Raw genomic sequence first — 27,935 nt, 5'->3', positions numbered from 1 at the left:
GGTGGATCGGAAAGGAAACCGTCCGCTCGTCTCATGGAGCAGCCGCTGCCCAGCTCATCAGGCCATTCATCGTATCCCTATGAATGAATACGAGTGAATGAAGCCGAGTTTATACGCGGAGACCGCGGCACAACGCGCAACACTCCGTGGCTTCGCATTGTGTTATTATTCAATAGCGATAGTAATTGATCCCTACCGTACGTACGGAATCAGGCTCGCTCGTCGCTAACTCAACCACAACCCGATCGACTTCGTTTTCCGTAACGTCAACCAGCCGCCGCGCCGCGCGTCGAGTTGTGTTTATCTCGTTCAGCAAACGATCGGATCGGCACTGCCTTCGACTTGCCAGTCTACCCCTTCGCGTAATACGGACAGGTGCTGAACGCCTTAACGTCTCAACCTATCATTCGAACTCTGCTTACCCTTGTTTGTGTGAATAAGTTTTTTTAATTTCGTTTATTTACTCCAATTTGGGGAAATCAGTTTCGATAGTTGCCTACGATTCTTATTCGAAACATTGAATTTCTTACGAGAAATTTCTTGGAAAGTTCCTCCGATTTAGTTATCGTTAGTAAGAAGCTCTGTGTTACAGGGAATTGAATCAATTCATCATTTCAGTTTTGCACGAGAAGCAGAAACGACTTACAAGTGTTAAGAATTTTACTGTAGATACAGGAATTAACTACTTTTGTTTACTTAAACATCCGGGATTCTTGTTTGACTATCAATCTCAAGGAATTGAGGTCAGTAATCTATATTGCGGTTTGTTGCGTAGTCACATGTTCTCGTAGACAAAATTCGAAGTAAATGTACACTAAAAATACTTTAGAAGGTATTTCTTTGTTCACGAACTGCTTATGTATGATACACTGAATAACTGTGTACACTATTATCTGGTAGGTAAAAGGTAGAAGTCGTCAAATCGGAACCCTGTGTAGAGAAATAGCGAACAAGTGAAGCAAGCTGACTTTTACGAGTTAACCGATGCATGTATATGCATCCCCTTAATTATTTTCTTGGGTTCTTTTATCTCCATTCGGGTCCACGGGGTCTTTTATATCCTCGCCGTGAAAGTGAGCGCCGAACTTGTAATCGGGCTAGAACATCGTGCTCTCTGACCAAAAATACGAGCTTCGGCCAGACTACGATTTCGAGAGAACCAGACCTGTTCTCCTCGCGACGACGGGCGCTACGCCGTCTAAAAGTTTCAACATTTCGTTGCGGAATCTGACTCTCACAACGCGTGCTCGTTGTAGAAATAACATAAACTTGTCGAGGGTGTGTATTTTCATTCAAGAGGCAACGAAATCGAGCAGCAAGATGATTTTTTCGTTGAAAGTAGTCGGTTAGCTCAGCGCTTGGACTCCAATCGTCCTTGGGGAGTTTGGAGTTCGAGGGACTCTCGGGTACTCCTCAAGGCGGATTCTTCGGCAAGGCTGCGACGGTTTCCTCAGCGTAAATTCGAGGGTATAAAGGAGAGGATAGGCGCGTTGGTCGACCCTGTCCGACGTAAGTGTATTATTGTGTATTTGTCAGCGAGAAACGTGGCCATACATGCCGGCGTCGAGTTCGTTCCTTCGGTGTATCGTTCTCCTCGATCGTGTTTGGTCGTAATTGTGTGGGCATGTAAATGCGCATTGTGTTTGTCGATGTGTCGTCCGCGCGTCCAGTCACCACGCATCCGACAACGAAGCTTTCCGACACTGCGCCGTACCAGACAGTAAGCACACGCGCACGGGCATCATTCAAAAGACGAGGATACCGACGAAGAGAGTCACCCGTCAAGAAGGTCGCATCACTAATTCAACAGCGAGTGAATCAAGTTGTTCAATTCAAGTTCACGTCCTCGAGCAATGGATCCAGGTATGATTTATGCACCTATGCATATTAATTACATTACTCTGTAAATTTGAACTTGAACACGATTTCACCGTACGGTTGTATCACCGAAAAAACTTAACCGTGGAATGAGATCTTGTTCAGATAATAGTCTTTCGAGCTGTATCCGGTACAACGTGGAAGGATTTGTTTTATACCGGTTCACTTTTTCAATATCGACATCCAATTTTACCACAGTGGTAATCGAACCGATTAAATGTGGATGATTTTCACCCACTGATTCTTAATTGGAAAAAACTTCCGTTAGCTATCGAGGAATACTCCCGTGCTACGTTATCTCGCGCATTTGACTTCGTAGCCAGGTGATTCTGTAAGTTTCGTATAGTCCGAAACCCCCGTGTCAACTGGGCCGGTAGATCTCGGTGCATCATAAGACGTTCCGTAGAAGCGAAATCGAAGGAAAACAAACAGGATAAAATAGAATATAAAATAGATGAAGTATCGAAGAAGAAGAAAACGGTGAAAAACGAAATGTAAAAAGAAATCGATTAAAAAAGAGGGAGCTATTGGGTCTGTGTGGCAGGAGAAGTTGTCCCGTTTGACCGGAGCCTTACACTCACGGTGAGCCACGTTGCCAGCTGAAACCATCTCCGGTCTCGACAACAGGAATGCCGCGTGTTAAAATACCTTTGCACGTGTGTTCAAATCGTTGTATCGTCCGTGTGTGGGCACGATGCGTAAACCTGCGTCCGTGTACCTTCTGCCCGGGGCCCAGCATCACCTGTCTTCTCCTTGCCCTCCCCCTCCCCCCCCCCCCCCTCCCCCGCCTACATTCGGCCCGAAACATTCGAAGAGCCCTACTATATACTATATACTGTAGTTATCGTACACACTATCCGATATTTCGCTGTTTCTATGCACGATTTTCATATAATTAACAAGATGTTATACGCTTGCAATTATATTAAGATGCGTGAATATTTTCTTCTTCTTCTTCTTCTTCTTCTTCTTCTTATTCTTCTTCTATTAAACCTCGGTGTATAATATTGGCGGAATAACCATTCACACCTGAGTTGGCTTTCTCTGCGGCTGAGCGTCGTCGATGACGAAGAGTTATTTAATTGTTATTGAGTCATATTGTTTTTCTCCGGCGTGGTCGTATGCATATTTTTATTGCCTACAGCCTGAGTGGCCGAGACCGATGAATTCCTCACTTAATGTTTCTTCAATTCTTATCAGAGATTGTTTTTTTTTTTTTTGTTTTTGTATAAATTTCAATTCTGGGAAACCTTGAAAAATTACCGGTTATAAGGACGTGATGAATGTGTAGAGAGGCGGCGCGTTGACCCGAGTTATCGAAGGCTTCGGTTGAGCCTCTTATGATAGTTAACGAAAAATTGTATTGGATGATTCCTAATTCCTATAGTGCACGCTGACCTCACGGTGAAGTTGTCGTTGGAAATAAACTTGTTTATCGATGGTTGGGTTAGAAGTCAATTTTCACCGCTCTTAACCTCACTGGCTAATAATTATCGATTATCGTGAGCTATGGTCGTATTTCGTTGCGAAGTTAAAGATGGTTGTATAGAAAACGCACCAAGAATGCTGCGCGACTCTTTGATCACCTGCCGGAGCCTGTTCCGGCCGTTTATAAACACTTGAACCTGTTCGATCTTGGATAAATAGATAGGTGGATAGATCGATGGATACGCGGGTATTCATCAAACCCGCTTGGTAACGATTTTCTCTCAATGAGTCAATATTCGTAATGGATTATGCGATTTATCACGAGACGATCGCGTCGGTTCGTCGGAACAGGGCACAAAATATTCCGGCATATTTGTCCCTCTAATTTCTGGATAAACATACGTTCAAATAGTTGCTAAGCGCGCTTGCGCCTCGACGTAAAAGATGGGTCATCACGTGATGCTCCGGTGCTATTCCGCTGAAACAACGATCGGAAAATGTAAATCCGTCGAAGGAAACGTCTTTCTCTTACCGAAGACAAGCGTGACGTGACGCGAAGAAGGATATTTTAAGATGATCGCACGTGACAGCGCTACCAGTGTAAGTGGTAACGAGATTCGTTCGCGTATAAGTTTGCGGCGTGCAAGGAGGAGCTGCGGTTTGCGGTTTGCGGTTTGCGGTCGAGCGAATCACTTTGCCCGTATATACCATCGCGAAACACTTTTCACCCATTTGCATTAGCCAGGCTGAACGAAGAAGGCGGCAAGGGGTTAACGCGATCGTAGAATTTGGCCGGTAGTTTCTTCAACAGTGACGACGACGAGACCGCGTTGTTTTGACCTGGTCCAACGTTGCTGCAGTTTTCGGTTTGTGGGTTGGCATTCGTGCGGGCTGTTTAATTGGGAGCCGAAGAGGACGGCGGACGGGAGAGAGAAGGGGATAAATAAGGAAAATAAGAAAATCAAAAAGACGGGTCTCGCGACCCACGCCGTTGCTCTTCGAAAGCAAAACTCGTCTAGAACCGTTCACAGATACCTCGAGTACAAAGGCTGAACCCGGTCCGAAGTCTCGGATCCCCCCCCCGGTTGCGGAATGTTTTCAAACGGCGATAAGAAGTCCTCCAACTAGCGATTTGTTTCGCAATCTATTTCGGATAAATCGGCGACAACGGCTGCGACAGGCCGATCTCTGCAAGTATAAAGGTACTCGGCTCTCGATCCTTCCGTCGTGTGTGCCGTGCCTGCGAACGCGGCATGGCTTAAGCCTAAGCATGGCCTACCTATCCCACTTGCTGCACCTTGTGCACACTCGGCTGCGTGTTCTACCTATGTATATGGATTTATATGTACTCGCGTCGGTATCTACTTACTCGAGCTTCTTTCAGCCGGGTGTTTACTCGAGATATAATTAATGACTTGCCTGTTACCTCCGCGTCGCTAAACGTGTACGTTATATTCCACGCGTCGAAGTATGGGTCGTGTAAGCGCACCGTTTCCTCTCGTTTTGGTACGGATACGTCGCCTGCGGAGCAGATGATCCCTGCATGTGTAAATATACGTACGTATACCTGCAGCGCGGAAGGAATTCAATTATCGTTTTTACCGCGCGGTCTGGCTAATGCTCGGTACACATGTATTTACCGATCTCTAATTTGCTTCGGGAGCTCCTTTCGCACCGATTTCTTCCAGATTCCACGACCCTGCGCATTCAACGTTTTCCTCGTGACGCTAACTCGGGCCCCAACGTCTGCTCGGAGTTAAACGTGCCCCGCGGGGCCAGGGCAAGACACCAGAACCCTCGCTTACCCTTGACCGAACTGCCCCCAGTCCCCCCTAATCGTTGCTTGTTTCTCTTCTTCACCGCGTTTCAAACCTCGACACTATGTACACGGTTCAACGTATCATTCTCGACGTTCGGTTCTCGTCGTACAAATTATGGAAATGAAAGAAATTTCAGCGAGTATTCAGAGAGAATTGTGTGAAGATAAATAAATAAATACAAAAAAAAACACACGAATCAATCACAGTGATACCGACGTCAAAGAGAGAAATAATTTGCTGAAACTGTGACGCTGTGCGGCGGAAGCCGGGGCCAATTTGTAGCTCTGCCGTTCAATTCTGTGCGATATAACTAATTATTCGCGGAGTAAGAGACAAGGAATGAGAGAGACGGAGAGAGCGGGAGGAAATGGACAAAGATTGTGCGCGAGTGCAGTCGGCCATTCTTACATGCTTAATCGACGAGTGGTCTAATGGAAATTGTGTGTGGTAACTGGATAAGTGCCGGTGGAATCTATTCTCGTATTATTTCTTCTCCGCGTATTATATGTATATACCTATAACGCGAGTACCTGCGGAAGGAGACGCGTCGTCGGGAGACGAATTGTTTTCTTCACGATCAGCGGTAACGCCGATCGGGCTCATTAACGATACCCGAGCGTCGAGAGCCGAGGAAACGATAGACCTGTGATTATCCGTTAATACCTGACAACGAAAGTAAGTACCTGTGCCTAACCTACCTACGGGTTGCGGCAATACGCGACATTCGAAATGGGAGATTTCCAATGTCGCCGATCAGCGACGCCCGATCCCCGATTTGACTCTAATTTATTCTCGACTAATTCAATCCCGATATTCTGACGTGCGTCAATCATTTCTATATTCGTTGCCAATCCGCGGGCATGCAGTGTCTCGAAGTGTGGCAAGAATTGCGTCAGGGTTATAAGGCCCCCAACACGCCCCGGCTGCAACGGATATCGCGTTCGTATCGCGGGGCGCGCAGCTTCCGAGCCGCGTGTATCCGAAGGTCCCCTTCGATTAAGTCGGACACGTTTTTACTCGCGAAGGCGTTCGGCTCTCGGCCGCCGTTAGAACCGACCGGGACGAGACTCCCCATCGTGGACAGTGGCGAATATCTTCTCCCGGACGTAATTCACGTCCGACTATCTTTCGGTCTTTGGCGCATTGTCCCCGGGACCCGGCGTTGCTGGGCCCTTTGGGAGCTGCTCCCGCGTTCTCCGTAGCGTCACTTTGTAATATTTACAGCCCTCGGCCAAATTCCTTCCTCGCCATTTTATCTCGGCGGAGACTTTTGCTCGATTTTCTCATCTTCCGTCTGCCCCGGGTGCCGAGGCACCAGGAGGCGCAGACTCGGCCCCTCGAGGCAGGCGAGGGGAGCGCTCGCCGCGGACCCCGAACCTTGATATCTTCTATTTTGTTGGCCCGGCGGCTTTCGGGTCCTTAGAAGGTGGCCCCCAGCTCGCATACATGAAAGAGGCTGCCGAAAGTTGTCGTTGATCTAGTGCTGGAGCACGCGGTTAACTAGGTCCGATACTTTCAGATAAGGGTTGAATCGACACGGGACATTCGACCGGACAAGCGGCATCATCTATTATATCTGCCTACTCGACCGACCGATCGTCCGACCAACCGACCAACCGACCGATTCGGCTACCGCGGCTTCGGTCGGCGACTATCGTTTTCGGCTCTTTCTACCACTTTCCATCCACACGGACCAGCTGCTCGACGTCGATACTATATGATACTATATATCGAACAACCGCTAGAACGGATTATATTCGTACCGAAGTAGCACTTACCTATCAGCTGTTCTATGTAAGGAAAATAACGAAGACAAGGCGAATTTGTCTCTAGGCACACGACGACGACGCTTGCGTTGAGATGGAAAGACGTATGGGAATAATTAAGTGCGTGGTGTGGAGTTGGTGTACGTAACGACAAGTTCCCGGTTTCTACACGTGTATAGGTATGTAGACACATAACAGTGGCAGTTGGCCGAGATTCAAAGGATTATGTCGCAACGCTCTTCCTCAAGGTTCCGACACAGCTACGGGCGACCTGTAGGCGTTAAACGCATTCCTCTTGGCAGATATTGCAAAACCACACATCGCCGAGTCTAGTTAGCCATAATTTGCACGTTCCTTTCTCAAGTTCACACGGTTACTTGTCGCGTGCGAGTGCAGCGTCTGCAGGATCACCGCGTTAGGAATAATTCCTCCTATAAATTGGGCTGTTCGAGGGGGGGGGGAGGGCGAAGAATATCGGGGGACGTCGGACTCTCGTAAACCCGCGAGTGGCTGCGGCGGAAGAACGGAGAGCATCCTGCAGCCGGGGATACATGGAATTGAGAAGACGGCGCTATCGGGTTCGAGATCGAAGACGCGGACAAGCAGCGAGGTAATCGGAAGTGGCTATCTATAATACCGATCTTGGGGGAAAATGAGGCGAGCTAGCTGCACGGGGGCATCGAGTTGGGGCGTAATAGAAAGAAGATTGCGCAAGAGTCGCGTCCGCGTTTTCGGCGTTTCTGGAGGGCAGGATAACCACGTACCGCATCTACGTATAGCCACTGGTTTTCCGCAGTCCGGATAAAGGTCGAATATCAATCGGCACGCGGCGCATCCTTGGCGCCCCTTGAGGTCCGGATTTTCCTCACCTGAGTCACGCTGTTTACCAGCAAATGATTGACCGACTTGCTCCGCCGCCGCGAAGAAAACGTCGGTGTTACCAACGACCGTCCGTGGAAAACAAAACCACTCGAAAGCAGCCGATCTCTGTTAAGTATAGAACCTTACTCATCGCGACGATGTTGTGCAACGATCGGCAGCAACCTGTTCGTTGCCCGGCAGCTCGCTCGGACCAAGGTGCGGAAAGGTGGAAGGCTGAAGATCAGAGGCCGAAGTAGGCACGACCAGGTGCGCCTACATACCTGACGAAGAAAGCCTCTTCGCAGTCTCCACGGAGACCTCGATTTTCTACGACGACGCTGAGAATCCCTCAGCGCCGACTGGACAAACGGTCCTCGATACTCCGAGGAAAAACGTTTCGAATCTAACGACCGGAGCGACGCGGATAGTCTCGGGTCTGAAACTATCGAGGCTTTCGTAGTTGACAGCGTTCGAACAGGACGGAGATCGGGACTAGCTGGACTTGAGACTTGGGAGCGGCTCTGCGACAGAACTGGTCTCCCGTTTCCCCTCCCGTGTCCCAGGCGCCGCCACCTCGCCCAGATCAGTCTATCTCGTTTGCGGGCTGGCAGCATAGCCGAAGGAGGCACGCTCTGCCCACGAAGAGCGCGACCTTCCCGGTTCGCCCAAAATCATCTGAATATGTAACGATACTCCGGGACGGTGATCCTGGAGGGCTTCCGGAACTCCGAGAACGTCCCGGTGGTCGAGGAAGCTGAACTCGGTGAAATTCTCGACGGCCAAGACTTATTTCGTCAGTTGAATTTTCTCCAAGATTTTTTACTCGAATCGAAGTGTGTGTGTGTGTGTGTGTGTTTATCGGAGGACAGGCGTACCTACTCGCGAGTCTCTTACACACGGGCGCGCAGCTCGTCGTTTTGCGTCATTCTCCGAACAAGAGTCTCTCTTCACCGCGGTTAACGAGCCTCCGTCATTAATTAGGAGTTTAATTATTGTAAGAAGATCGAGTAGGTTTATATTAAAAATCGGACTCGGTTTTGCGGTCAGAGATCCGATACGAGATGTTGCGGTATCGGTGTACGCGTTGCCTGTAACTGCGGTGCAAAGGACATTAACGCACACCACAGAATCCACCCTCGCACATGGCTGCATACCTGAATTACGTAGCCAGGTTACATATTTAATCATGCAGGCATACACATGTACACCGTGCCACGGTGCGTATGGTTAGTTGAAAGCTGAAGGCCGACCCGCATTAATAAAACAAACACAACATTTGACGCAACGTTGCATGCGCCACACTCACTCGCGCCGCGCGGCCGCTGGCTGTCTCGTTGAGGACTGGACGGAGCAGCGTTAAAAATACGTGCAAATATAACAACACCGCGTCTGTCCGTATATCTGTATATACCCAGGTACCTGTCACTGTGCTTGAAAAAACGCGCGAAGATTGAAAGCGAAAAAAAGCGACGATTTAAGAGAAGAGAACAACCGAATTAACTCGCAGCAGAGAAATATTCTCCACCCCCATTGTTCTCTTCGTTTACATTACCCCGGTTGGAGAATTAATAAATTATATAAATATTACCCGCATGTATTCCTGGTACATCGTACGTACATGTGTATGTATTGCCTTTGTAATAACAAAACATTCTTTCGTCAATGAATAGGCTCGTCAAAGCGCGGTTCGAAGTACGTATCAGATTTTAACTACCTCTTTAATTTCTCATATCGAGAACCCGTTGAGATGTTTGTCTGCGCAGTAATAATACTTGTAATTGCGTCACGTCACGGAATATTGTTCGTCACGTTCCTGTAAACCTGCGAGATCCTTACGACTGCCGAGATTACTCGTCGAAGACTCTTCACGTCTATCGAGTCGTGCTGTCGACGTTGTACGGTGGTAATGTGTGCGTGAGGATTGATCACTTGGCTCGGTGTGCACCGAGGACAAATTCTGGTCGAACCAATAGTTCTTGGTTCTCCGGTTCGCAGCGTTGACACCACCAACAAGATGCAGGAAAAATAAAAAAAAAAATCGAGCTCCATTTTGTCTGCCGGTATAACCAACGATTGAGCCTTGGAATTATTCGCACTGTGGATTATAATTAAATCGCAAATGCTACGCAATTGCAGGGGAAGCTTTCCGTTCTTGTTAGCGTTACAGTTCAGCGACCTACGAAATCCGACTTGCGGTAAGACGTATATCGATTGCATTGGCTGTCGTTTTTTTTTTTTTTGCCTGAATTTTGTTTCTTCTTTTGACCGTCTTTTCAAGAGTATTTCTCGCGTCCATTTCCCAGAGACGATTTACGCAGTTCTGGTTTTTGATGACGCAATATCCACTCGCGGCATGGCACCAGCCACGAAGGCAGTTCGCATTCGTGTCAGTTAGCTAACAAACAAGACGCTACTGCGTTATAACGTCTCGGTGGTAAAAGGTCTCGAGTATAAACTGGAATAGGTAGGTATATAACGTCGTGCTGATACGATCCAATTAAACCTGCAGGAACAAAACGTGAATCAAGCTGCTCTACCCAATCGCGGTGAATTGTCGCCTCTCGTTTTTCCGCCCATCAGCCGTCAGAGCAATGGGATTAATTCAGGTAAATTTTTATACAACGCTCGTGCGCCACTGTCTTTCTGCACGCAGGCAGACCGAAGGATAACGAGCCGATCAAATTCTATCACGAGGCCTGTTCGACCCGATTCGGGTGCCGGACTTCGTGATCACTGACGAGCAAATCGAACGATCGGCTGAACGTCAGCTGCGGACAGAGTCCGACTTAGGCATGGAATCAGCTCGACGCGGATCCGACTATCTTGCGTTGTTGCGACACGGTGGCCCGTAGGTGAGTCGTTCCAAGTTGGCGGCCATCCTTGACTGCCGCCGCGTTGTCCCGGTGGTGGTGAACCTCTTTGGTCCTTGCACGGCTCACGGCAAAAGCCACGCGCATTGTCACACGGGAACGGACCGCGCGAATGGCTTTTGCCAACGTAACCAATGGCGTGCCATTTCGTCCGGGATTTCACACCTGGTCTTCTCCTTAGTTCCGATATTTGCGAAGCTACAGAAAGTCCCCGAAAAATCGTCGAAGCTGCAGTTCTTTGCCGCGAAGAAATCGACGAAGGCCGATACGAATCTCCACGCGGTTAGCGTCGGTTTTTAATTTCTCGATTTCCCCGATCCATGCGCTCTCAAACGTCACTCATTTCTCACAGGGATACTGAAATCGGCTGCAGGCAGTTGGTCGGATCCAGGCTGATATCGGCCGGGCAAATCATAGGAAATGGAAATAAGGCGTCGGCGTCGACGCCAATGGGCATGTGAGCAGGCGATCGAGGCCTCGGTGACAAAGTGAGCCTTGGGTGCGCCACGTACGCAATCTACTCATACCCACGAACGTGGGCTGGTGTATGCGCGAGCGTGTGTTCACGAGCGTGAGGATCCCACACGGCGCTCAGTCGAGAAACTAACCACGCCACGGCAGGTATAGAGAGGAGGTACGCATGCCTAGACGTGTCGAAGTCGTATGTCGGTATGCGTTTGAATATGTATAGACGGGGGGCACACGCGTGTGCGTTCCTAGACGCAGGCCACGCTTGACAACCCTCGTAAAGACCTGGTCACATATAATTGCGCAATATTTATTTGAAGTTGGAGTTTGCTCAGAACTTCACTTCGATGACTACACGACGGTCACTTGAATGCAAATCTAACGCAGTCACGGGATCGGGGGGTGTTGACGTGTACCCTCAACGGAACATCGGTCGAGCTATCCGGTTTTTATGCCGAAGCCGACGGATATATGTTCCACGATCGTAGCTTTCGCGGTGGAAGGTTGTTCTGCGATCACCGAGACCGAAAAGTATAAGCAGCAGTATCGAGGCTGTATACAACATTTTCTGGCTATAGGTGCGTGACTTTGGTATATAAAGCGGCACGCAATTGTCGTCGTCCGAAATGCATAATAAAGAGAAATGTCATCGCGGTCTTGATCGGGGAAAGAAAATGAAACGGAGAAAAAGAAAAATTCGCTTGCGACACTTGCCCGATTGTGAAATCCGCTCACTGTCGGATCTATTCCGAGTAAATCACCTCGTTTTTCCGCCAACCGCAGTGCGCCGCTGTAAGCGATTGATAGATTGGGTCGCGTGTGTTTGATTGCAAAATAATATCAACGTGAAAACCTGAATGATACTCGTTTGGAAAATTTATATCCGTACGTCGTGCATCGTACAGTGCTTCGCCCCTTTACCTCAGAATCGCATCTCGAATGACCAACTCGAATGGCAAACGCGAAGAATGCGGCTGAGCTGCGGACCTACTTGCAGTTTTACTGTACAACCACGGATGCCGATGCAGCGGCAATTAGCGTCGAGTTTAAATACCCACTGCGAAGTAAAAATTTAGGTACATAAATTCAGTACTACGGAGGTGAGAATCACTCGATGCGAAAGCAAGTGTCGTCTTTGCGGACATTATGCGTCATATCATAGTCAGGTGTCCGTCCGGGTTAGCCGGCTATCTAATCGCACACGTATACATACGCGTAGCTTTAAATTTACGTGATTATTATACAGCCGGAGAATTAGCATAGAAGTATAGCGAGTAATCGCGTTTATCGAGGAATCACCGGAGTGTGACCATCATTAATTGAAACTAATCGGAGCGAGCGGCCTAGCTGAGGGTAATAAAAATTAGACAGGTAAGCAGATCTCCGGGCTACGAAGAGGGCAGGCAGTTGCGGGATGAAAAATTGCGCGACATACGGGCAACGGTACCTGGCATGCCTTTCTACCTCGGAGGCGAAGAGGTGTTTCTAAAATAATTGTAACGCGTACGGGTTACCTTCGAGCCTTCGACGTTCCGCGCTTTAACGGCGACGTGCCAAGTGCCTTGCGACTTTTATTTCACCTCCTCATTACGACTGACACTTTTTTGCGGACTCGTGTAGCCGTATAAATACATTATACGTGCCCCGGCGACTATGAAAACGGTGAAGTTCACCGCGGGTTAAATCTCGTTCCCGATTTCGTTTCGCGCGTAACCTCTTCGCTATTTGCAAACAGGAAGGGCACGCCTCGCCCGCTCGGGAATAGAGTGGAATTTCTTGAAATACAGGCCATCGAGTTAATTCCTCTCTTCGCGCTTTGAATAATACATCCGCGACGGCACGATCGGCGACGCGTCGCGACGCGAAGCGACGTGTCGCCCGGTATTCGAGACTTCCCGCAGACTGTGCTCGGGAAGAGAACCGACCCCCTTTGCCACTTGTTCCCTGACCTCCAACTTGTTAGGGACGAGTTACATCCAGTTGCGAAAACGGAACCTCTAAGCTACCGTTGCGGACGAGCCGTTCCACATTAGTTGGCACGTGTTGAACTTGATCCTGCTCTTTTTTTGACACGTAATTTGTAAGTTTGCATTTCGGAATAACCGTATATAATTATATTCGCTACGGCCGCGAATCTGAGGCATTGCGAGCAATGACGCAAGATGGACGAACACGTGGAGTCGTTAGGCAAGTGGCGATGACGTCGAGAAGAAAGGAGGTTGACGTAGGTCGACGATAGTTTGCAGTCCGGGAGCGATCCGCACTGTTTATAACTTGTGCATGGGAACGGGCGGCGGTTTAATCGGTGGTTTAATTATTTATGAGGCGTGTTTCATTCATTCATTCATTAAGCCGCGAAGATCATTATGACCTGATAATGTCTTAATTAACAGCGGTTAATGAATCCCACCGACGAGATGATTTTATTGTAATAAATTCCTGGAGCTGAACAACAGATTAAAACCGCTGTAGCTTGCCTACCGTATACCGTTTAAACGGCAGTTCGAATAAATATTAGGACGTTGCGGGTACATCCATAGGGGCCCCGGTAGTCCACGTGAAGTAACTCAGGGGTAATAAGATCGTATCTCCGTTCAAGATTATCTCCGAAGATATCGTCAGAGAAGTAAACGCGAGATTGTAGCAATAAACGCGGCGACACCGGACCAACAATAACACTGAAAAACGAGGAGGTACGAAGGCAGTGCGAGCATTGTAGAGAGCAAGAAAAACAGAGAGAGAGAGAGAGAGAGAGAGAGAGAGAGAGAGAGAGAGAGAGAGGGAGCGGAATAAAAGAGCGTAATAGAGATAATATATTTTCAATACCATAGAAACACCATAAACCTGGGTATATCTACCCAGCTAATACAGATAGAGCATCGAATCGTTAATTTTCTTTTATCGGCGATAATTCTATTATGTACGGTTTAATGTACAATTAACCGATCACTTAAGCCTTGACATAACGTCGAGTCACGACGTCTTATTAAGCTCCGTTCTACCTGCACGCAGTGGCGCCTTGGTTTCGGAGCCCCCCGAGTCGCCAGTCCCAAGAGCCAAGTGGCGAGTCTCGGGGCCGTAGGGCCCACGGAGTCTGACCAAAGGGCATCGAGCTCGGCGGCTTTACGAAGGCGTCGGGTATCAGCTGCTAATTCGTTCAATTATCCCCGGTCGCATTATTCTTAGTCGTAACTGCATAAGCATACGATACTTAGGGGTCGCATAGTTCGGTATACCCGGCTGGCTAAGTGGTACCGATTTACTCTCGCGTGTGTGCACGACTCGACCGATTGCGAGTGTACTACAACGTGTACGTACGTAACGAGGGACGACGGCAGCGACGCCGCGACGGTCCTTGCATCGGATGAACATCTCTGTTCGACATCCGGCGCTAATCTCCTTCCTCGCAACGTGCCATTACGAGTACCTTCGCGTTTCTGCGGATCGTTCGTCAGAAAAGATTCCATCCCGATTTGCGTGTTTCAAAGGAGTATTTTTTCGCACCACTTGGCGACAGGTGGGCGCCCCTTGACGCCACAATTACACTGACCCTCCGAGGGCCGGTTGATTCAGGTGGAAGTAAATCGATCGATCGCATGAGAATCGAGTTGTATCTTGTCCGTCCTCGGAACGCTGTCGCAGCTGCAGTTTAAGATCCCTGTCAATAGGAGTGATATCATCATTTCTGCCGTGCGAGTGTCACTTCTATTAATACTGGTCTGAATAAAAAAAAAAATCATCGATCCTCTCAATTGCGGCGGGATAATTCGCGATCATTAATTATCGGTCGCATGATACGTCGGGATCCTTTCGGGCGAATGAGGACACCTATATTTAAGTAACGTAAGGGGCTTGTCGACCTTTGCTTTGCTTTGCTCTGCCTCCCGTAAGTCTCCGGGGTTACTAATTTAAGAGTTTATAAAACGGAACGCCGTGTCCGATGCACCGTCCGCGATCCCTTGGCGCTCGGGTGACCCCGGATCGCTACAACGAGCCTGCGGGCCTCACCACCACCGAGAAATAAAGGGTGGCTCGTTGATGACATTTTAGCGTTAATTGCGGGCGATATCTACCGATCGAACCACCAGCAACTTCTAATCTCTGGTTCATTAGAGGAAATCAGGAGAGTCTCGAATACCCCGAGGAACTCTGAAACACCGAACTATTCTCGGACCGTGTCCCGCCGATCTGGTCGTTCGGGTCTTGCCTCGCCTACGGGTGCGAGTGAACATCGCGTCGAGGGCCGCCGGATTCTTCTGCCTTCGTTTTAATTGAAATAATTAACCCGGCCTCTGGATCTTTGTTTATATCGACAGACTCGAATTCCGAAGATCGGAGAGCAGCGCGAAGGATACAAGGAAGTGATGGGGGAAATTTTGCGTCAAATCCACTTGTAGAGGCGAGCGATGCGCGTTTCTGTTTTGCCGGTATATAGCTAGTCTGGTTCGGATTGGACAGACAAGTCAGCAGGGAGCGGCGTCGAAGGCAGAAATGCCGAGGTCGCTCCGTGAGCGCACCATGATTTATTGACAGGAAAATCTAGTCGTCGTCGTTCAGCTCGCCTCGGCTAAGCGCGGAGTACCAAACGGCCTTCGACAGGCGCGCCTGCGTTTCGCCCATCGCCGTAAGGCGAGGCGCGACTATGAGCGCGGTGCGATGATCGGTATGACCGCCCGTGGTCGAGGGTCTGCCGATTTCAGGAATCCGTCTCAGTGCCGGAGAAAATGGACCGATCGTCGAAAAACGCGATCCCTCGAAAGGGTACGATAAACGTTCTCCGATTAGCCTGCAGCACTCAGGGCGGGGAACCGTGGCCTTCTGAATCATCGAGCACTTGCGGATAGCTCAATAGAGAGAAAAGGCGAAGATGATTCATCGGATTTGCTACCCGGGACCCGGAGACCGCGTCAAGAGTTAAAACTCGCGATGACCTGGTCGATGGTACAAAAATAGTTATTCGAAATGGAGAACAGTTGTGGCGAGTTTTTATAAATCGAAACGTGAATCTTGGATCGTCCTGGTGCTGAATTTTATTCGTGACAATTTCAAGTATCGGTACTTAGCTCCGTAGTGGAAACAATTCAACAGCTGTGACAGTCGTGGCGATGAGATTAGAACAAAATAGATTGATCAATGGATTGAAAATAGTTTAAAAAAAAAAAAAAACATAGAAACAAATCAGAGCGCATGGCGACCAGAGCAAAAGTTTATTCCAGAACTACAGTGCACGTTACTCAGCCTAATAACTCCCACAACTTACGCTACCTGATCGTGAGATCTAATTCAAGGAATAAATAAGAGCGGAAAGAGATTGGATTGTATACACCGCACGCGAGAAGTGGGTGAACACCGCGCGCCTTTCCAGACTGGCAGGTATATCTTAGAAGCGGGAACGATCTCCCGGTTTTAAAAATGTGGCCGAGGTGCATACGCGGGCGTGTGGGTGCCGCAACAAATGATACCAGCCTCGGTAATAGCGTTTTAATTCAACGTGGATGGGTCAATTAGTTCGGTTCGACGACGGCAGCTGTATCTGAGGTAGAAGCTGCGGAGGAGCCGTGGTAACAGGCAAGGTAACCTGACTTCCCCACCTTCGGAGAGGCTTCGAAGGTTACCAAACCTACGAACTCCGATGCTTTCGCCTCGGCGAGGTGGACGCCTTGGAGTTCGTGCGACGTCGTCGGTTCCTTCGTGGATTCGGAGGATGCAGGCGGTCTGACGGTGAGCCGCGGCGAAAGGCGACGCTCGTTAAGCGTACACGTTCGCCCGATGACCACTACCCACCGAATTCGAAACAAACACGATTCCCTTAATTTAATTCCTCATAATCCGGTTAAGCCGACCATTAGTGGGCACCGGCATTCGCCCTCTCTTACGCCCCAGATTCACCTCGCCCCTGCAGAGCGGTTCTCGGCGTGCCGCGCGACAGCCACTAATGGATTTTTCAGATTTAGACGGGCCCCGACACCGCGTAGATAAAAACCGAACCTCCGATCGGACGCGGACAGCCTTTCTTTCGGGTCGTGATGTTGAATTAGGCCGCGATCTTTCACCTTACTCGGTTACGACCTGTTGGATTTCTGCCCGACGTCGCAGAGATGAAAAATCGTTGCACTCGTCCAAATTTTAATTGCTTTAAGCAGTGTATAATTCACGATCATGTATTTCCGTGTTATATGATACTGCGATCGATAGTTTCGACTCCTTGTTTTCACCGTGTTTTCGGCTCGGATGTATCGTTTCTTAACTTGCGGGAATTCGGGTTACCTATGTGAATTCCATAGAGTCAAATCGGGATAACAGGACTTTGAGAATTCCCGCTATTTAAAAAACCGTTCCTATGGCTTTCGGCCCGTCGTTAATCTGGAACGTTGGAGACAAATTTCTTAGCTGTAAAACTCCGACGGGAATCGTCCGTTTCTATTTCTCCTTCAGCGCGTATCGCATCATCGCCCTTCTCCGCGACCTGAAAAAGTGGAATAAAAAAATAAAAAAAGTGCTAGGAATTTATTACTAATTCAGTAATCATAAATCATCGTGTGGCGATAATTGACTTATCGTTTTTTCTTGAACTCATTTCAGGAATAATTCTTTGAAGAATAGACGTGTTTGTGAACTTTGTATAATTGATTCAGTACAATTAGTTGAATTACTTGTTGAATTTCAATATTTGTTTATTTCATGCGATCAACTTTCAGGTGAATTGAAAATTTGCATTTTCTGTAATGTTTGGATTTTCAATTTTGTTTTTTTATTGACGTATGAAACACGTGAGTAAAGCAGGCTCGAAGTACGAGTATCAAAACATTACGTAGACTGTGAAAAAAATTAAGGTGTGGAATTCGATAGCTTATATTTTGATTTCGTGTCTGTTTGTGGTATTAAAGACACCATCCGATGCTAAAGTTTCGACTCGACTACAAGAACCTCATGCTGATTTTTCTATTTGACCATTAAGACTCGTACCAATATGATCAACACCGGCCAATTTGATCATCACATTTTTACAGTTCTTGCAAAACAGTCGACGAACTCGAACCACGAGAATTGGTTAAAAATAATAGAAAAATTAAAAGTATCTTGAAAAAATTAACCGTATACAATTTTCATACCCATGATAACTTCCATGTACAGGAAGAACGGTTATCGGGATATAAATTATGCAAATCAGGTGTCAGAAACGATAGTTCGATTTCGTAGATACAGATAAAATCATTAGAAAAAAACGTTTCGGCGCAGGTATAAAAATTGGAGGAAAATAGAAGGCGTGAGATTGTTCGAAAGCGGTGCTGGGAGGTGGCAGGGGTATGAAAACGTCGGTGAAAAAGGTATAAAAACGGGAAGACGGACCGGGCTCCGACAGTCGAGCCCTCGATATAGTACACCTTGCTACAGAGACTGGTACGTAAAGCGAGCGCAGCCTTCGAGTAGATACAGTGGATCAGGAGACTACCGGTGTTGTCCGGAGTCCGGAGTCCAGGGCCGCGGCTGCAAGGAGGCGGCGCGTTCCGCCACCGCCAAATAATCCCAACCTGCGTATGGATGAGGCCCTGGACCAGTGCTCTCGGGCCGAAGGCATTGAGATGCAGAGAACGTGGTGCTACCGTGCGATGGTCCCGATACCGCCTAATGGACCGTCCCGCCCTGGCCTCCGCCCGCCGCCCCTCAGCGGCTAAAGGCTCGGAGGCCTTTGCTGCTGCTCCGTGAGCCCAGCCGATCGGACCCCCGGCCTGGAGTGATAACGACCTGTCTTATGTCCGACCTCCGGACCTCCGATATCCCCGCGTGCAGCTCCGATGGGACCAGGGCGCCCTTCGGTTTCGCCCGTTGCGTCGAGCGCTCGTCTCACCCTGCGGAAGGGGTGCGCGACTAGTGCTTACGGAGGCCGAGGCGATGCGGAGGGGGCTTCTGGGCTGGTGTCGCAAATCTGGATCCAGATCGAGAGGAGAAGAAGCGAAGCTGAGAGAAAATAATGTGGAAATTACCCAATGTTCCTGCAGACTACACGTTGAAAGTTGGACGCGTGAGATTTAAGGCCCAGATATGGCGGCGCGGCCGCGGCGTCATTTTCGGTAGTTTCATATAATTTTCGAAAAAATCGTGCCACGGCTACCCCGCGGCTTTCTAATCGATTTGCGACCGATCGCGGTTGCGCCCGCTTATGAAGGTTGAAACACGCGCCGCGGATGGGGGAAAAAACAGATCGCGAAGCGGCATCGTTTATGTTTACGAGACGCATTGTTACTACGGCTACTGCCCGGAGCGTCCGCGCGGCCGCCCGTCTGGGCCTTATAGGGCTCGGGCAATCTCACGAGCTGTAGAAAGAGCCCTGCAGGGCCCTAAGGGTCCGGACCGCGGAGCTGAACCCATCTCGATTAATAGAATTTAGTATATAGGCGGACCGCGGTCAGTGCGCGACTTGAACAAGAAAAATAATTGGGTTAAAACGTCCTAATGGGACCGAAGATTTGAAATCTTTTCTTCCTCAGTCGTTTTACCCCCGCACGGTTGACCGTTCTTCTTTCCCTGTAATTTAGCCCCACTGTTTGGCCATCCGGCCATCTTATTATCGGTGCTGAAAGTTCAGGCACGTGGCTTTGGAGTTCGATGTCGCTGTTGAAAAAAAAGAAGCGCAAAATTAAAAGAAAAGACGAAAGAATTTGGATAGCTCGGAGTCTATCGCGTTCAATTATTCAGTCCTCGTTATGTAAAAAAAAAAAAAAAAAATGTAGATGCCAGCAACCACCACTTGTAGACTGAAAGTCTTGTTTTTTCCGCAGTCCTTCGCCGGTAATTAAGTTTTATTCGTTGTCACTCATTGGCGATTCACGCAAAAAATCTGAATAAAATTCCAATTTAAAAAAAAAATCAGGTAGGCAGTGTAAGAGCACACACGTATAAACTAACGACTTCGGGGAAAATCGCATGAGCTTACGACTGACCGCAATCAGCCGGGTAAATCCATTTTTTCCTCTTAGTATGTAAGGGCAATTGCCGTATCTAAGTTTTAAAATAGTACCCGTAACCAGGGACTGAAGGGCAAGTACGCTCCGCGCTCAGCTACGAGCCATAAAACAGAGAAAGCTGCCTGAGTTGAGACCTTCGAAGAAATGCGTGGGTAGCCTCCTCGCATGCATTCAGGGTATGTGATAAATCCACTGCACTGAGTGTGGAAGGGTGGTTAACCACGGTCAGCCCTTTTGAAAATACTCGATCCGAATATAGACAGAAAAAGAATTTTGAAGATAACGGTCGTACCTTCAGCAACCGTCCCAACTTTCTTGACCATCTATGCGATCGTGACTCCGCTAAGTTCGGTTATCGTTCAAGTTAGATTTAAAAAATATACATTTATTGGCGCGATAGTTTGCTATAGAGCATAATTATTGTACCCAGACATTATCCTGATCGAAATATCCAACCTACTAGGTGAAAATATAGTAGACCGGGATTCCGCAGCTACTATCTTATCCATAAGTGAGTCGGGAACGAACAGAGTATGAAGTTGCGCGTCGGTGCCAGGAATCGGAAGAACCTCGTCCACCTCGACTCTTGGAAATAAGCTGACCGCCAACTCCGTCGATCTGTGGATATTTCACGTTTATCACGAGCCGAGCAGCCTGGCGGTATCGGATATAGGGCCGTTTGGGGAATAGCCTGCATCAATGATGCAGTATAGCCACCGCATCGAACTGGCGTTTGTCTTCCTTACCAAACTTTATAGCCGCGAATATTCCCGCAAACTCAGGCCATAAGTCTTCGCGATGACTACTCGGTGCCTCACCCTCGGACGTCTAGCTTATACGCAAGGCCTTGCTTCCTCTCAAAAACATGCAAAACTGATCCCCCATTTCTCTGCACTTCTGGTTGTCGACCGCGACCGTTTTGGAGAAAAATTCGACGACGAATCGAGTCAAGTCGAAGAGCTATTTTTTCTGAAATGAAACGAACGATTTCAATTCATTCGCATTGATTTATAGCGATTTGTATTAATATCTACTTCATCATATGATTTTCATTTATATCCGAGCGTTTTAGGGGATTTTCAGCGTTTTCCTGACCGGATAGAATCACTTTGACTCGCGTTGATTTTAGTTATTCCAAAGAGTATATGCATATCACTCAGTCAAGTTCCTTTAATACACAATTTGCTCTCCAACTGTTCAATTTATGACTCCCACGAGAGAATGGTTCCTCAAGAAAAGAGCGAAAGAACATTACGCACATTTTGGAACACCTTGGCAAGTTGGCATTGGGTTTCATGTATCTTCATGCAAGCAGTGTAACACGCGGGAACTGAATGAAAAATGTAACGAGACGAACAACTTTATGGGTATCCTGACGCGGGGTAACGATTAAACGATTTCCGATCTCGTATTGCAGATCGCGGAGTAAAAGAGATAAATAAACGGAATAAATAACCCGGGGGTTCGGACGTCGACGCCGTTGGAAGCAGCCGGACTAATAAATAGACGAGGCATCGAGTCGTGGAGTGAGCGAGAGAAGTTACCGGGGCCAGGCCCAAGAGGAGTGAAAGAAGAAGGTGGGCGACGGAGGGACGGTTGTAGATTGATTATCTGGCCCGAGGAATACACGGGCGATGCTGACTCGCACGAAGCACGCGGTCAGAGAACCGAGAACGAGGTTTGAAGGGACCAAACATCTTCGGTGCGTGTCTCAGCTGCAGCGTGAACCTCTCTCGCTATCTTCCTCGCAAACGGCCTCTGCGAGAAGACTTAAGACAGGGGCTTCCGATCGAGGGCCTCGAAACCGCCGCCTCCGTCGCTTCTGCCGCACTCGCCGAGTCGTACAACCTCGCAGCACCTCCGCCACCAAGCTCCCAAGCTCAGTTCATTTGTATCGAGGTATACGCGCGCTCTTTTATTTTCACCTCGATCTAATTTATCTGAATTTATTCGCTGACCGCTCCCGCGTTCGGAAGATCCAGCGTTATTTCGTTATGCCTCGACACTGCACGCTATGCGCACTTTGGTCGAATGCGCCGGTATCACTCTTGGATTCATCTCTGCAATTATACTCATCGATTTTCCGTTGCTTTATTTGCCGACCGCGGGGTGCACGTTTTGAATTATTTAGTACAGGGATCATCAGCTAAGCACTCTTTGAGTCAACGTTCACTTTAATGTCACATTTGATATTCGAAATTTGATAGTACGTATCAAGTTCTTTACAGAATAGGGCTGATAGTCGATACGGTGTTTGATGTCGAGTTGAAAATATCTGCATACGATAGGTTGTACGAATGATTTTTTCTAGTAGGTAATGGAATAGTCGCGGAAAATTAAATGTAAAACGTGGACTTTCGATTAAGGATGACTGCTAGAATACTTTGAAAACCCTTACTTTCGGCAATCGCGTCGAAGCCCAAACGAGATAGTTAAAATTATAAACTCCACGATCCTTCGTATTTTTTAATCCTATCACAGTATTCTCTTTCTTTTCGCCATTTTCATCTCCGTACGACTTATAAATAACGTCAGTGGTTGGATACCTGAGATAATCTGAGTATTGAAAAAAGTTTTTGATTTCGGGACAGCCCATTGGCTGCGGCGCCGTTCGGGGTAGTGGATATGACATAAATACGAGCACGTATATCGTCCGTGTGCGAAGGTATAGATTTGCGGTTTCCCCAGGCACGATCGTGGCGAGGCCACATATGTAATCCCCTGCACCATGGCGGGGCATGAAACCTAAGTAAAGTGGTTTCTGCTGATTCGTGCGAAACGGCGGACCGGGTTCGGGTCGGTTCCCGGTATATCCTCGCGTTTTAAACCGCAGCCATATCTGGATGTCCTCCGCAGAACCCCTCGTCGGCACTCGGGGGAGCCCTGAAATCGGGAAACGCGAGGGTGGCGTTCCGCGCTCGGCCCGCGGCTGCGTGTGTGCTTTTCGCCCACACGAGACCCGAGCACATAGATCCGAGATATTCGTCCTCTGCGTAGATAAACGTGCATGCCGGGCCGTTACAGCCGTGTAGGTACTCGGCTCGACGCCGCGTGTTGAACCCAGATAGGCATGTGTTTGCGACGAAAAGAAGGGGGTCAGGAGCTGTGGGTGGGGTCCGGCTACACTTGTGGTTTACCGGCCTGCACACTCTAGCTTCTCGGCAGGAATTGTGTCACTGTCCCTATCTTCCTTCACTCGGTTCACGCCGTTCGAGATAGACCCGCGCAGTTTAAACTCTGCCGAAGGATTTATAGTACCTGTTAAATTTTACCTTGAATTGATATAGGTGCATCTTGCGTTATGCGCGCAGGGGTGAAAACTTTGGCTGAAAGATGAAAATTTCTTCTGCTCAGCGAGCCAAAATATCAGCCCTTAATTCAGATTTCGTTTGTGAAATGTTCGGCCGAATGAAGACGGTTTTCCGATACTTGACACTTGGCACTTGGAACTTAACGAGAACGTACGATTTCCCCAGTTAATGTCGAAGAATTTTCCTCGACCGCGAGTTTCACCCCTCGTTTCATAGGATTCAAATCGCTGCACCGGGCACCACGTACACATACCGGTTGCAACAAGATTTCTCCTCTCCTAGTCTCGGCGGCGATTACTTAGGGTAGGAAAACTTGACGATATTTCGATCCGCGTCGACGAAAGCCGCGCGAGCGTTATACGTGTGTCGGTACACAGGCGGCGCGGGCGGCGAGAAATCACGTAGAAGAATCTAAAATTCCATCAATCCTGAGAAGGCAGTTGGCAATATCTTTCGCGGGGATGGGAGGGTGTGGGGGTCGGTTATGTGTTTGCGGGGTTTCGGGCCTTATTAATGATTGATACGAGGATATCGACGTCCCCCTTGCCCGGCTGATATATTGGGGTTGCCATGCGTTTGCACGTGACACAATAAAACAGTCCTTCGCTTCCGCTGCTGCAGGGGCGGCGGCTGCGAAAACTCCGTGTGTACCTACCTATACGCATCGTTTCTGCCTCAGATTACGTCACGCCGATATTTTTATCGATTTCGATACAGCTTCGATTCACGCTATCTCCGGCTGACTCCACCGATCGAGGGGTCCGATTATAAGCTTATACCGTGTTTCAGTTTCACGGAATCCGGTGGCTCTCGCGTCGCGTCGTCCTGCATGGATATATTACGAGAGGCCCAAAATCGTATTGGCGGAATCTCGCGCTTTCACGAAAAATTTGAGAGAAAAAAAATTTGCATACGCGAGCGATTCCAGACGGCGAATCGACGGTAGGGTAAAAGCCGTATAAAATGGATAAGGCGGCTGATAGGCGGCGCACACGTGCTGCCTCGAAGAAGAGGAACCACCACGTGGTGTCCCGAGGGTGGCATTAATCCCCCTTCCCTCCACGCTTCGCCCTGCGGAATCCGGACGACGGGGGGAGGAAGGGAGTCGAAGCAAGGCGAAGCAATCATATTTGCCGCCCCAGAGGGTCGATTCGTGTCAATGCGAATCAGACTTAGCGATCTAATACGGATGTCGATAGCGTCTGATTTACTTTTCGGTAATGCTCGACGTCTCTTATATTCGTCTCTGAATATAGTTTGCGCGAGTTTCCGATTCACCGGCCGTGGCGTGTGTGCGCATTATAAATAACAGCATAACCGCGGCACAAGGCGAAGGAAACAGGCAGCTCGTTTTTACTCTCGACAGATTTTTCGACGCGTTGCGACGATCGCCAATATTGGAATTTCTTAGTGACAGCCACAGTCGTCTATCCATCAGCCACGGACCGAACGGCCTTGTACTTCCCGGTGGCGACCTTTAAACGATATAATTAAAGCTGTCGGGATTCGACGAAACTCAAGGAGATCAATCGGACAGCTACACGTGGCATTAAAAAATAAGCAAACTGATGAGCTATTAATTTCAAATTATTATACACGAAAAAGAGACAAACAGGCCGAGATGAGAAGTGTCAAGGTGTATCAGCTGCGTGGCGCTTGCTTCCCGCAACGGGCAATATATACGCACATAAAATATAGATATATAACGCTGCATAATAATATCGAGCCGCACAATAGAAAGAGCAAAAACAATTTGAACCGAGGTGGATACGTAAAAGATGAAAAACTTACGACCCGCACCGTACGTTTGGCGAAGAAAAACTAACTAACAAACAGGTAATAAAAAAAAAAAAAAAAAAAAAGAAACAATAAAACTCACGTATATTATGCGTATAGACGGGCGACTCGCGTATACGAGTATTAGTCGAAAGTTTTAGGTGGTGGTGGGGCACCGAGCAAGTCTCCACAGAGGGAGAAAGGCAAGGAAGTATACGGCAGTTCCCTAGCGAGTCATCCACCCCCCGCCCCCTTCACCTACATCCCCCGGCGTAGAGGCGCCTACCCGAGGAAATTCGCAACGCTTTTTTCTCTCGCTGTTTCTCGTTTTTTCTTTTCCCCTCTACCTCTACCCCTGCCTCTCTTTCCATTTCTTCTTTCTCTCTTTATTTTATCGTCTTTTTCCCTCCCTTGCCTTCTTCTCTCTTTTTTTCACTTCTATTCCCGTCACGTATGTGGCGAGAAAAATTGCAGCGAAGCGCTTAGCCCGGTTCGCGTTCTGCACGCTCGCGTCAGCCTCTGAGACTTCTACAGGGAGAAACCCGCCGAGGGCCGTGGGCTTCCCGCGGGCACGTAATACGACGTGGAAACTCATACGCGAGAAGGACCGGGAGCCGGAGGATTCGGGGATCGGGGTCCGAGGGTTGAAATCACTCGATAAGTTTCACTGTAGGACCGACATCCGGTGGGATTCTCGTTTATTTGACGCTAATACCAGCTCCGGACTACAGTATACTGTAATACGTAACTTGATTTGCGTGTTTCAGGAAATGCTTACGGATATACATGCAGCACGCAATTACATACCTTTCTTATCGCTCTACACATATCGTTGCTCGTTAATTAAAATAGGTACTGACAGTTAATATAAACACGGCTTCACTCTAGTGTAAATCGTTACTTTCTAAGAGATTCAGTCGCGATGATATCGTTTTAGGTTTTCATTAAAATAGTACCGATGTTCATCTGTTTTATATCATTTTCTACTTTTTTTTCTTTTTTATTTCCCGTTACCGGTGCAAAAGGAAATCGAGAGTCTCGTATAATGCGCGTATGGTGACCTGGATCAATTTAAGCTTTCTAGTTCGAGTTTCGTAAGCACATATATTTTAACGAAGGCTTTTGAAACGATGTTTACCAACTAATTATTATGCTCAAGGCGATTCCTTTTCTTTTTCTTCTTCTTTCTTGCATCGACGAGCGAGATATTTTGCGACCTGTGCATCTCATTTGAGGATAATCATTGGTGTCTGGTTAACTGCTATGATAACCTGCAAGCAGCTTATGGACGAAGAAATAATCATCAGAATAAAATGTCAGACCGGCAGGTACGCAGAAGGTAGACGTCGCAGTCTCGGTAGTTGAAAGGAAGCGACGGTGGTGATTCGACGTCGATCCAAAGGGTCACGTAGCGACTCCTAGGTACTCGCAGTGCAGGACTTGATTTACAGACTGATGCGAGATATTTCCGTAGAGGTGGAACGGAAACGGTCAACGGGTTGCGATGACGGGGACTTTTATGTGCCCGTCGCGGCGGCCGCAACGGACAGACGCTGCACCGACGGACGTGTTTTTCCCAAAGAAACCGTTTCCGAGTAGCACAAGCCGCAGGCCGCAGCAGGTAAAGGCTGCAGGGGGAGGCAAGGGAAGCACGCACATCCTGCGTACGCCGTGACGACACGCGTGTCCGTCGGTCCGGCACCATAAACCAGGGTGCAGCGTTGTTACGATACACCAGCAGTCCGCTTCCTTTGCGCTCGCGCGCTACCCAAGAGAGTAAGAGTGACGGTCCGAGAGGCGATAGGATCACGGGTGCGCCAAGATCTGGTATCTTCCAAGAGTTTTCCGGGAAACCGCACCGCGGAATAATGACAAATCGGATGTACGACGCTGCGACATCGTTCCGGCATATTTTCTCGATACGCGGCGCGTTTTTCTTCCGGGTGAAAACGCGGAACGAATCGCGAGACCTCGTTCGGCCGACTGCAATACTGGCGAGGGATCGGGACGGAAGTGAGAGGATCGCTCGACGGATCGGGGAGGCAGGTTAACGTTGAACTGAACTGATTAGCATGACACCCCCGTGCACACGGCCGACATCCGGGTCGGCGCCCCCCGCACGCCATTCTACCCCGGTCCGCCACGCTCTGGGCCAGGGTTGTGGGTGTTGCGCGTGGAACGCGGCATAAATATGTAAGAGGTACCCCTCCGCCGTCGCCGCTGCCTCCTAGTGGAGGGCACTATGCGCCCCTCCGGTACCGAGGTTCCGGACCTTCCTCAAACCCCCCGGGCGTGACGTCACACCTAGGTACGTCACTTGCCGCGTGCAACGTCACTGATCGAACCCAGCTGAGCCGGGCGCGCGCCACCGTCCGTCGCGACGCCCGCGACGCCCCGCGACTTGCATGTATTCATGAGAGGTTAACGTCGCCGGGTATAATATAACGGACCACTCAGTTCCGCGTTTGTCTACCGCAGACACGCACGTCCCTAACTTCGCCCGTTCTTCCCGATCACCGCGTCTCGCCGCTTTTTCACACCGCGACTCGGATCCGTGAATTAACATCGATCCATCATCCACCATTCCCGTGGCGCAGTTCGTAGCAAAACGTAATTTTATCCCGTGTCGTGTGAACAGAGACTTGCATCGGGAGATGAAAGGTACCGATCTCAGACTTCGCGAGCGCAGCTCGTCTGTCCGGACTCGCAATTATCGTCCTGACCGCGACTTATTCCGCAAAGCTGACGATGAGACGCGAGATCCGTCGGACTTACGGTTGACGCCATCCAC

At 48.8% G+C, this 27,935-nt stretch overlaps 1 protein-coding gene across 5 annotated transcripts in view; it reads left to right on the top strand.

Moving 5' to 3' along the window:
* The first annotated feature begins 343 nt into the window (after nt 1-343).
* Nucleotides 344-27,935, top strand: part of LOC124310377 (uncharacterized) — a 52,516-nt gene continuing 24,924 nt past the window's right edge. The window contains exons 1-2 of one of the 5 annotated variants that reach the window (XM_046774248.1): nt 376-426; nt 633-1,863. Coding sequence is in view for 1 of the 5 variants with exons in the window: in XM_046774252.1 (XP_046630208.1) it covers nt 1,854-1,863 (10 nt within the window). In the remaining 4 variants the exon portion in view is untranslated. Of the gene's footprint in view, nt 1,864-10,240; nt 10,360-10,582; nt 10,606-27,935 lie in introns of those variants that run through there. The other 4 variants (XM_046774247.1, XM_046774252.1, XM_046774249.1 and 1 more) reach the window with 4 other exon arrangements.

Source organism: Neodiprion virginianus, chromosome 1 (genome assembly GCF_021901495.1).
Source record: "Neodiprion virginianus isolate iyNeoVirg1 chromosome 1, iyNeoVirg1.1, whole genome shotgun sequence".
Lineage (NCBI taxonomy): Eukaryota > Metazoa > Arthropoda > Insecta > Hymenoptera > Diprionidae > Neodiprion > Neodiprion virginianus.
Note: the sequence above shows the minus strand (reverse complement) of the source record. Positions and strands in the feature narration are given on the sequence as shown.